The following is an 11,946-nucleotide window of genomic DNA, read 5'->3' as shown; positions in this document are numbered from 1 at the left end:
GGTGGAAGTATAGCACCGGAACCTTCCTCCTCGTCTCCCTCAACAACGTCAAGGGCATAAGGAAAATTCATACCTGCGAAGTTTAAACGCCAGGGACAGAAATCTCCATAACGAGCAGGAGGAGATTCACGCGGCTTGCTACTCTCAGTAGGACGCCAACCGCGGGGACCAGGGATCCAACCGTACGCCCATGGACCAACCACTTCGATAACGGTAGCGTGCCACTCGTAGTCATGGTCGCGCTTGATCCTCTCGCGGGCCGGGAAAAGTTTCCGCTGACTAGACCCATCCGTGTCGGGAACATACTTCAGCTTGGCATCGCTGACCTCATTTAACAAACGAATTTCGCCCCGAGGAGCAGCGAGATTCCGGAGGCTGACACTCCACGGCTTACGGTTCCTACTGTTGACATAATCACCGAAGGAGTTATTGAAATTCTCAGGAGTATACCATTCCTTCTCCGCGGGATTGGGAACGTAACAAGTCATTTTCGTCTCCCCCTTACTCCGCAGATAGCATTCCTTCAGGGCGCGGAGATAATTCCCCGATAGTTGCGATACACAACGGCTGTGAGTATTGGTGGAAGAGCCTTCACGACTAGCAAGAACATCATAGTAGAAGGAATCACCTGACTTGTACAACGGCAGCATAAGACCAGCTTCGAACGCACCAACCGTGGTCAACAAATGAAATTCATCGAACTCATACTTTGAGATAAGCTCATAAGTAATATCATCCTCAGGGGCATAGAAACGAACCTCGAAGGCTTGAAGCTCATGCTTTTCCTTGAAAATCTCGAGATCAATATGCTTGAACGTTACTTTTTTCTTGCTGACCGAAACGCTGCGTATCAATGGGGCAGCGTCATCCTCCGGCGGGACCGGATAAACCAATGAACGCCTCGGAAGCCTTTCTCTTCAAAGAAGGATTTTTTGAAGATTCAGCCCTCGGAACACCACCTTTTGTACTCTTCCCTTTAAAATAAGTTGTAGGAGGGGGCGGCAGAGGATGCTCGGGCACTAGAGAACGTAGAGGAGGAACATCAAAAGCGACAGCACGAGTAGGTGTCTGCGTACTCCTAACATCATCACGAGGACGAGACACCGCGCGATCAAAGACTTTTCGAGCCCCAGAAAGATTTGTCAAAGGAACTTCTTCCCTAGAAGATGAGGCCTTCGCCCCAGAAGAAACTCGACTTCTACGAACATCATCTTGAGACTCTCTACGCGGAGGAGATCTCGATAGACCAGAACCAGGAGTCTGATAAGGAAGCCGCGGACGGTCAGACATGGCTGCGAAAAGATTAATCATAAACAAGTCAAAAACAAACTCGAGGACATTACCAACGATAAAAAAACCACATAAATAGAAATCCACACACGACAACGCAGAAACCCTAAAATTAGCATACGTGATCGAAATTCCATAAAATCCCTACCCTAACAATGGCTTCCTTGATTTAAGACGAAGACCATGGGAAAAATAGCATGCAAGCATTGAAAGAAGTTCTTCATCACAAACAAGGAACAACAGTAACAGAAAATTTACAAATCAACAAAGCGTAAAACCATGGAAACAAAGAAAAGAAAAACTTACCAGTAAAAACAGCAACAGAAAGAACAAATCAGAAATAAAGAGGAGGCAAGCGTGATTAATGCTCAGTGGAAAGAATTTAAGGGCTGAAGAATGAAGACTGACAGAGAATTTAAGGGCTGAAGAATGAAGACTGACATAGAATTTAAGGGCTGAAGAACGAAGAATTAAAATCGAGAGAATGTTTAGGAAGAATGAAATTAATTTTCTTTCTCTCCTTAATATACCCGAAAGAAAGATAAGGAAATTAATGGAGGAATGGGAAACGTGCCCGTTACATGAGCAGTTAATGCACAAATAAAAGACGTGCCCAAGTATCTAGGAAAAGTTATTAGGAGAGATAGAAGAATATGCAACAACTGTTTTCTTCAATGCACCCATTAAACATTCAAGCCCGAAGAAAAGGGGCAAATTGTGTATACATATATCTCACCATCAGACACGTGTATATAGAAAAATACGTGGAAAGCATGCAGGACAGGACATCAAAATACGATGCACTACGGAACACCAAATAAACCCCAAGGAGTTACTTTATCTCATCCCAAAAGAAGCTAAGATCAATGCCGGAGAGAAAGTTAGCTGACACGAACGTGACAGAGGCAGAAGACACTTGTCTGACACGAGCAGGCATCTCAACCACCTTCATTAAACACTCTGAGCAGTATACGTGTCGATCAACCCGTGGAACGAGCGAGGATGTCTCTGCGTGATCAAGTGGCAAACGCAGACCTATGCGTGATGGACACAAGACACTAGAAGATAAGGTTCCAACGGCCTTCAGAGATGGGTCCCACACTCTAACCCTATAAATACCCCCTCTCCACCAAGAGGAAGGGGGATCGGAAAAATCAGGAAGGGAAGGAGAGAGAGATTGCAAGTGTAAGTTAATCCTTTAGAAGAGAAAAACATGTAAACCCAAAAGTCATTCGACTACTCTTGTAACCGTGAAGAATATAGTGAAACAACAAACCCCGTGGACGTAGGCCTTAGTGCTGAACCACGTAAACCTCGGTCTTGTTTACATTTCAGCACTTTATATTTGTCTAACCCCATGGATCTTTACTTATACGTTTTTCTTTATTTATTTTTACCTATATCCCGTGCGCAAACGCCTCGCATGGAGTTGTTAGATGAGGCTATGATAAACCCGAAGGTTTTGAGCCAAGGAATCAACACTAGGATATCATCATCACAAATCACTATAGATTACGATGATTGGTTGTGAGCATTCGGATGCCTTCGTGATTTGTGTGTTCACAAATAGCGTGGATCATATTACCTGAGAATATCTCTTGTTATCAACTCAAATGGGCTCGTGTGACCACCCTTTGCATGCCCGATTGATCTCCGCTCGTGTACTAGGCGCTTTTAGCAACACCACCTGACCGCCTCGGTTCGTCTCGACTATACTAGCGCTGGCTAGGTGGCTGATTAAAGACCACAAAGGAGCTGCTAAAGCACAGTTCTTAGGGATGTTAAACAAAGGCAAGTTGGTCAAGTATTAAATCTACGGGTGGTATCATTTGCCAAAACTATGTGGCACGAGTGCACCTGTTACCAATTCCCCAAAAACAAACAATATGTTCCCGGCCAGCAGAAAATGCCACGTGCAAAAAAAAAAGAGAAAAAAATGGAGGAAGAAAAGAACGTAAGCGCCACATACGAGACCAGAAAGCCACGCGTCTGGTCACTAAGAAACACCTAGTATTGGTAACTCTAACTCTTGCCTCGTCTATTCTCATACCATGCATATTCGTTTGACTTTTCCATGATTATATCCTATAACTCTAGGTATTATGTATACACACATGACACCCATCTAGGGAAAGAATACTTGTATGTTCCATAAGAAATACACCTCACTTTAAATAATAAAGCATAAATTGGAAAAGGAAAGATGCCAGCACACTAGCATGGTGTTAACTTGGATTTTTGTGTATTATATTTTCATTGCATCTGTATATGCTCGACGTCCTTGGTTATAGTAGGCCTTATGTATACGCGGATTCTCCTCATTCCGCTATCCTCTACTTTATGATGATAACTGTTTGCGCAATATCTTTCCTTCATATTGTGTTGTTTTAGAAAAAAAAACTCATTACATTTGCCTGGCTTCAAAACATCTCACATGCTTAGTATGTGACGCCTAAATTAAATTTGGCTTGAGTATGAATATCCGCGCTCATGAAATATACATTCCACCTACTTACATGTGTAAGTTGTCACTTTGTTAATTTTAAGCATCGATATCATCTTGTTTTAAATCTCATGATCGGCTACAAAACAAAGAGAAAATTCTAGTAACGTGTTTCGGGCACCATGCTAGCAAGGGTCCATAGAAGCCGCTCGAACAAATACAAATTTGAAAAAGGTTGTGGGAACGCCAAAGGCGCCCGATCAGCTGACAAATTTGCAAAAGGTCTCGGGAAAGCCAAAGGTGCCCGATTGACTGACAAACTTTACAAAAGGTCCCGGGATGCTAATAGCGTTCGGTTGACTGACAAAAGTTCTCAGGTTAGCCAAAGGCGCCTGATTGAGTGACAAAAGGTCTCAGGTTAGCTAAAGACGCCTGATTGACTGACAAACTTTACAAAAGGTCACGGGATGCTAATGGCGCTCGGTTGATTGACAAGAGGTCTTAGGTTAGCCAAATGCGCCTGGTTGACTGACAAATTTACAAAAGGCTACGAGATGCATAGACACCTAGTCGTCCACAGACACACAAAAAGGCTCCAAGATGGTCACAGATACACAAAAAGGCTCCAAGATGGGTCACCGTTACACAAAATGGCTCCAAGATAGGTCTCAGGGCAGCCAAGGGCTCCTGATTGACTGACAAATTCTACAAAACGTCTCAGGGCAGCCAAAGGAGCCTGATCGACTGACATTCTACAAAAGGTCTCAAGGCAGCCAAAGGCACCTGATCGACTAACAAATTATACAAAGCTGCGAGACAGACAAAGGCGCCCGATTGACTGTAAGTCTTCAAAAGAATCTCAGGGCAGCCAAGGACGCCTGACCAACTGATAAATTCTACAAATGGTCTTAGGGAAGCCAAAGGTGCCTGATCGACTAATACATTATACAAAGCCGCGGGACACCCAAAGGCGCCCGATTGACTGTAAGTCTTCAAAAGAGTCTCAGGGCAGCCAAGGGCGCCTGATCGACTGACAAATTCTACAAAAAGGTCTCAGGGAAGCCAAAGGCGCCTGATCGACTGAAAAATTCTACAAGAGGTCTCAGGGCAGCCAAAGGCACCTGATCGACTAACACATTATACAAAGCCGCTGGACAGCTCAAAAGCGCCTAATTAACTGTAAGTCTTCAAAGAGTCTCATGGCAGCCAAAGGCGCCTGATTGACTGGAAAATCCTGCAAAAGTATCAAATTCTTCAAAAGAGTCTCAGGGCAGCCAAAAGCGCCTAGTTAACCGATAAATTTCGAGGCAAGAAAAAAAGGGGGGAGTAGGCACGTTTTAACCAACGCCCGCCCCACCCAGTATCCTTGAAACAAACGAACAAAAACAAAAAAGGGGGGGTATGCGTGTTTTAACCAACGCCAGCCCCACCCAAAATCCTTGAAATAAAAGGAAAAAAAAAAGGGGAGTAGGCGCGTTTAACCAACGCCGGCCCCACCCAAAACCCTGGAAACAAAAGAACAAAAACAAAAAGGGGGGGGGGGTGTGGTAGTAGGCGCGTTTAACCAACGGCCGCCCCACCCAAAACCCTTGAAACAAAAATACAAAAAGAGAGAGGGAAGGAGTAAGCGCGTTCAGCAAACGTCCACTCCACCCAGTAACCCCTTGCTATACAAACGGACAACAATATTTTCAAATTAAAAAGCGAAGATCAAAAAAAACAAAAAAAAAAAGCCATCTGAAGGCGCGTTCTGCTTACCCACATGCACCTACCTCCATTACAAGGGGTTAAACTCTGAAGGCGCATTCTGCCCACCCAAACATAATCACGAAGAAGACGCACCCATCCCCACAAAGGTGAGACACCAAACGCCGCGTCCCCTTGAAACTAAAAGAAGGGAGTAGGCTCGCTCTAATATTGCTAAACGACACGCTTCGCCTATCCAAGATCACTGGGACTACCCGCACAAGTTTAGTCGGTTATCAACGCACGACAACGGGAAGTATTTACATCCTGAGTCTCATCCTTTGAACGCGCTTACTCACAAAACACTCGCCAAAACCAAATCCCGATCAGCTTCATCTACCAACTTGCGGACGTTGTCCATAATCTCATCAGACGACTGTGACCCCTACACAAGTGAGACAATCTCTTCATGCTCGTCATAAGTTTTACGCGCCTTTAATGAATCACCATAAGAGACCCCAACATTAGATGACAACTAGATATGGGGTATCCTATAACGGGGACTTTAGGATGGAATCATCAGAGAATAATGACTACCGTTGAAAAATAGAGCTTAAGATGAGGCACCATGTGACTATCGGGTCATTTGACAATTGACCCAGTAGTCAGGGGACCTAATGTTGATACATGAAAAATATTACCCCTTAGACGGGCTAGTGTGCCCCGAAAGGGAGGTAAACCCAACATGAAACATGGGGACTTGGGGACCTAAGCCCAAGTCCACTAAGAAAGTATCCATAAGATGGAAAGGACAAGGGAGGAATTAATAGGAAATGAGGAGGTTGTATTAGAGAAGGAATGGCATTGGCAGTAATTATTGAGGTTTAGGACATGTGGCATGATATCATAAAAAGAAGGGCTTTTGAAAAGTCTATATAAAGAGGCATATGGTACAATAGAAGGGGATCCTTTTTTTCTATCTCTTTATCTCTACTCTCTCTCTAGGGTATTGGATGGGCTGTGGTTAGGACGGGTAGAACCTAAAACAAAATTGGGTATTAACAATCTATATCACCAATTTTCGAAAGTCGGAAAAATTGATCAAAGTACATATAAAGGGGGAAGAAAATAATTTTGCATCAACTTCTGGTAGAATCATTCTCCCCCTCGATACGTATATCTCTTGTGAATAATTCTTTTGGCTCTGGAGTTTTAGGTATCTGTCATGGATGTAACAACATCATAACATTCATTAATTCTCTATCTTCATCTGACTCATCATCTAGTTCACACAACATCTGAGCACACATTCCTTATTGTGATTTGAATCGATTCATATGAATTTACATCTCTCAGTCTGAAGAATCCATTGATTATCAAATTATAAGTAAACTGAGGATAAATATGGAAGAAATAGGTAGAAAGTGTAAAATTTATATAAAAATAGGTGTCATAAAATTGAAATTAGTGGGTGTATAATACAAAAATAAGAGAAATGACCATTAACGATTGAATCTCGGCCGAGAAGTAGAAACTTTATTGCCAATAACATAGCTTTAGCCACTAGTAATGGACTCCACTGCTCGACGGAGAATCAATCTCTAAATGATTCCCTGTAATGAGGCGTGGAGTTTGACACACAACCTGATATGACAAAATTGTTAAAAAAAGAAGGAAAAAAAAGTCATGCCCCATCGAAACCGGCCTTATCACTTTCAACTCATTAACATGAGTGAATACAAGTCATAACACGATATTTTTCTTACATACAATAAAATTCCTTTTGGCCGGACGAGCGTTGTGTGTGTTTAATTAAACATAAATTCCTAACAGACCATTCATTTGAGCGATTTACTAACCGCTTGCTCACAAAAGTGGACCCCAAAACACTAACCAGCTACAAATTCATAGGTGTGGGGTACACTCATGTGAGTGATCTTTAGAAGATATAACGTTACAAGCTCTTTTTTATGACTCTCGTCGCTATTCTATGGCCTAATTCTCATTCTCTTATAAAACATCGGTAGAAACTACCCAAAACAATTATTGTGAAGCATGTAAAGAAGAGAAATTTTTTAATAAATTAAAAGCACAAAAATGGAGTATTTATTGTCAAAGAAAATAATTCACTAAAATTCACTCATCAAAAATAGCTTCTTCCAAAACCCTAGAAAAGAGATTTAGCTACTCATGGATCGAAAATTGAAGAAAACTTGATTAATCATTGTATTTAAAAAGATATAAATATGCTTACAAAGATTTTTGGTCGCTAACGGTATTCAGCGACGAAAATTGCTCATCTACTACAATTTTTAAAGGTCTTTTGCTACAGAAGAGAGTACGATATACGGATTCTGTTGTCGATTAACGATAGCTTCTGCGACTGTCTGTATCAGGTGTTTGTTCTCCGTGTTCTAGCAAATACATCAACGTGATTATCTCCTTTTATATCGTCTTCACGCGTTTGCAGTGGACCAAATCCATCCAAACACGTTGCATACATGTTTCAGAAGCTGTTAAACACGCTATATCTTCACGCATTTCCCAAATAACTCTCAACAGAATATCAAAAATATTTCTTTTCCCTGTTTTGGTCTAATACATGGAAACTTCCTTTTTCTTCGAATCCAATACTCTTACCAAGCCTGTTCGAATGAAACAGGCCTAAACCAATACTAATCCGTCATTGAGTCTCACCTAGAACTCCCCCAAAAATTTTCCAGCAGCTATCACAGATAAACCCGAGAATTCCTAGTCGCACTGTTTTCTTTGAATCTTGTTATTAAGCCCAACTGGATCGAATACCACCACCATAGCATCCTTGTTTAGTTAATACAAGTGATCAGCTCAAACAATTTGAGCCATTGAATCTATCTCGAACAACTTCAAATATCGAACCCTAATATTACTGGAACTGGTTTAATTCAAATCCATGACTCTAGAGGATTTCAATCAAAACAAAACCCATTACCAGTCCTGTTAGGCTGAAAGGAAGATACCCAAATGATTACAACGATTGAATCTCAATAGAATACCTTCAAATATTTAACCCTAAATCTGTTGCCTTAAAACCAATTTTTCCCGCCTTTTTGTAAATTCAAATTGTTGAAAAAGGTCACCCCTTAACCAACTGTCGGGGTTGACAATAGTAATTAGGGTGCCCCTTAGCCAAAGTTCGAGTGCCTTTAATACTTTTCTCCCGAGGATTCAAATGCCAAAAATACACCACTTCTTCGAATTTTTTCACCAACAGCAGTCGTCTCTTCTCAGATCCACTTCTTCTCCTCAATTTCTCTTCATCACAAAAACTTCCATGCTTTTCAGACATAACTTGCATCACTAAAGACGACATGCTTTTCAGATAGAGATAAAGAAATAAAAGCAAATAATGCGAAATAATTCGCCTCCAACAACAGTTGTACATGAAATGACACTTTAGCTCTTTTAAGTGACGTTTCTTCTTCTTTTGCTCCAAAGTACCTAAAACTCAAAATTAAACATAAGATACATAATTTACAAGAAAACTTAGCAAAGAAAACATAAACAATAGATAAATATCAAGGTGTTTTAGACACCTATCAAATTCCCCTACACTTAGACTTTGCTAGTCCTGAGCAAATCAAACTAAACTAATTTTAAAACATACAACTCTCTTTTGTTGAGGATACGGTCACACTTAGCATGTATAACAAGAATTTAAACCCCTAGGTGTCCCTAGTAGCTGAGTTATAGTCTCGGGAGGGTTTACAAGAGGTGTACCCACAAAACCTTTATTCCAAACCCTAGCTATTTATGAAGAACTCAGGAATGACACTAAAGAATCTCCTCGGTTGGCATACTCTCATTGATCACAAGAGAAAGTACCATGATGCGAATCATATTCATATATATATATATAAGTGACAGAGTTCTACTCAGATAGTCGCACTATGGATATCAATAATCGGAATCACACAAATGAATAGATTAAGAAGATGTATTGTAGAGATAGATAGTTCAAAATAATGTTGTCTAAGGTGAATGGTGTTTCCCATATCTGTCTGAAGGCCTTCGCCAAGACGAACCTATGAATCCTAATGGATTGAGATACTGGTCTGGACTAATATCAACACAACTTGACATATACAAGGGAACCAACGGTCGATAATCTTAATTCTAGATCAACTCAACTGGTATATACAAGGGAACCAATGGTCGATTTTATTGCACAATAATAAACTTTTCATATCTATTCCTTGGTTAGTGTTGGGAGATTTTAATTGTTTTACGCTTGGAGGAAATGAAGGGTGGAAGGCCAATCAAAGAGGTTTATATGAATGAGTTTCGTAGTTGGATTTCTGACAATGGTTTGGTTGAGGCTGATGCTATTGGTAAAAAATATACTTGGTCTAATTGGAGAAGTGAAGCTCAAAGAATTGTCTCTAAACATGATAGAACGATTGTTAATGATGCTTGGTGTTATAAGTATGCGAACTGGAGATGCAAGGCCTTGCCTAGAGTTTGTTCAGATCATCCCCCCTTTTTTGGGTTTGCTTTTGAAAATCCAAGGTCGTCTAGAGTTCCTTTTTGAATTCAGAATATGTGGCTTTCCCATCCAGGTTTTATGCAGTTAGTTGAGGAGAACTGGAATTTGGATCTTAATGGTGCTCCCCCTTTTGTTTTTACTTCTAAGCTGAAGAGATTAAAGGAGGTGTTAAAGATTTAGAATAGAACTGTTTTTGGAGATGTGCAATTTCGCTTGAATCAGGCTAAATTGAAGCTTGAAACTGAGAATGATCTTCTTGATTATGATCCGGCTGATGAGTTTCAATTCCTAAAGGTTGTGGATGCCAAAAAGGCTGTTGATGATGTGAGAACGGAGTTGGAAATTATGCGTAAGATGAAGTTGAGAGTAACTTGGTTGGAGGATGGTGACCAAAATACTCGTTTCTTTCATAATAGCATCCGCATGAGGAGAAGTCAAAATACCATCTCAGAGCTTAAGGTTTCTAACGATACTAATTTGTTTTTGCAGGATGAGATAAAGGATTTCATTGTTAATCATTATCAGGCCAAGTTCAATGGTGGTGACGTTCATAGTGATCCAGTTTTCTTTAATATTGAACATGAGAGCATTTCAGTTGCTGAGAGTGCTTATATGGATGCTATTCCATCTTTGGAGGAAGTTAGAGTGGCGGTTTTTGACTTGGGAGCTGATTCTGCACTTGGCCCAGATGGATTCACAGGCTCTTTCTATAGACAGTATTGGGACATTATTTCTAGAGATCTCTTTAATGCCATTGCAAACTGTTGGTCTATGCGTAAAATTCCCAATGGCATTAATTCTAGTTTTATTGTTCTTATTCCAAAAAATAACAAATCTGATGCTATTAAGACTATAGGCCAATTGGCTTGAGTAATTTTTTTCAAGATCATTACTAAGATTATGGCTACCAGGCTTGGTACTGTACTAAATAAGCTGATCTCTGAAGACAAAGTGGTGTTTATGAAGGTTAGAAACATACATGAGAATATAGCTTTGGCGTCTAAATTGATCAATGAGATCAATACAGAAAGGAAGCATGGGAATGTTGGCCTCAAACTGGATATTACTCAAGCTTTTGACACGGTAATTTGGGATTTCATAGCTGAAGTTTTTCGTCAATATGGCTTTTCCGATTCTTGGTGCATGTGGGTTCTTAATATCCTTAGCTCAGCTCGGATTTTTGTCATGATTAATGGCTGCCCTGAAGGTTATTTCAGTATTACTAGAGGTATGCGTCAAGGTCATCCAATCTCACCTTTGATCTTTTTTCTTATTGAAGATGTTTTAAGTCGCAATCTTTCCAAGTTGTTTGCAAATCATAGTATGAATGTTATGGTTAGTAAAAAAGGTGTGGCGTCTACACACTTGCTTTTTGCGGATGATATCCTTATATTCCGCAGATGTAATCTTCATAGTTTGCAAAATTTTAAGAATATGCTTGTTTTGTATGAACATGCGTCTGGCCAGTGCGTAAACTATGCAAAGAGCAAGTTTTACTTTGGAGGTGGTAGAATTTCTCGCGCTATTGCTATTTCTAACTATTTGGGTATGGAGAGAGCTATGTTTCCGGATAAATACTTAGATATTCAATTGAAGCCTGGTATTGTTCGGCATATTCATGTTCGCCAAGTTGTTGAGAATATTATGGACAAGCTGGCTGGCTGGAAAGGTAAACTTTTATCATTTCAGGCAAGGCTTGTGCTAATTAAGTCGGTGATTTCTAGCTATGTTATTCATTCTATGGCTGTTTACAAATGGCCATGCACAATTATTAAGAAAGTTGAAAGGGCCATTAGAAATTTTCTTTGGTCCGGTGATGCTGAGAAACGTAAATATTTTACGGTTCTATATGATGATCTATTTTTCTCAAAGCGTGAAGGTGGTCTTGGCATTAAGAAGTTAAATGATGTTAATAGGGCTATGGTAATGAAGCTTTGGATTTCTATTCGGGATTCAAACAATATTTGGGCCAGATTTTTGAGGGCCAAATACTTTAAGGTCA

The 11,946-nt window shown here is 40.5% G+C and overlaps 1 protein-coding gene across 1 annotated transcript; it reads left to right on the top strand.

Annotated features, from left to right (window-relative positions):
- Positions 1-9,698: 9,698 nt before the first annotated feature.
- On the top strand, positions 9,699-10,814 carry LOC113324244. Its single transcript, XM_026572564.1, has 3 exons — positions 9,699-9,789; positions 10,018-10,109; positions 10,167-10,814. Exons 1-3 carry the CDS (start codon positions 9,699-9,701, stop codon positions 10,812-10,814), a joined length of 831 nt encoding a protein of 276 aa, XP_026428349.1.
- Positions 10,815-11,946: the final 1,132 nt, after the last annotated feature.

This window comes from Papaver somniferum, chromosome 11 (genome assembly GCF_003573695.1).
Source record: "Papaver somniferum cultivar HN1 chromosome 11, ASM357369v1, whole genome shotgun sequence".
Lineage (NCBI taxonomy): Eukaryota > Viridiplantae > Streptophyta > Magnoliopsida > Ranunculales > Papaveraceae > Papaver > Papaver somniferum.
This window is presented reverse-complemented; position numbering and strand designations above follow the sequence as displayed.

Bases quoted from the DNA above. Each gene is read 5' to 3' on its own strand.
- LOC113324244 (XM_026572564.1), top strand. From the start codon at position 9,699: ATGAAGGGTGGAAGGCCAATCAAAGAGGTTTATATGAATGAGTTTCGT. The intron at 9,790-10,017 runs GTAAAAAATATA...TTTCCCATCCAG, and splicing joins GGTTGAGGCTGATGCTATTG to GTTTTATGCAGTTAGTTGAG. The intron at 10,110-10,166 runs GTGTTAAAGATT...CGCTTGAATCAG, and splicing joins AGCTGAAGAGATTAAAGGAG to GCTAAATTGAAGCTTGAAAC.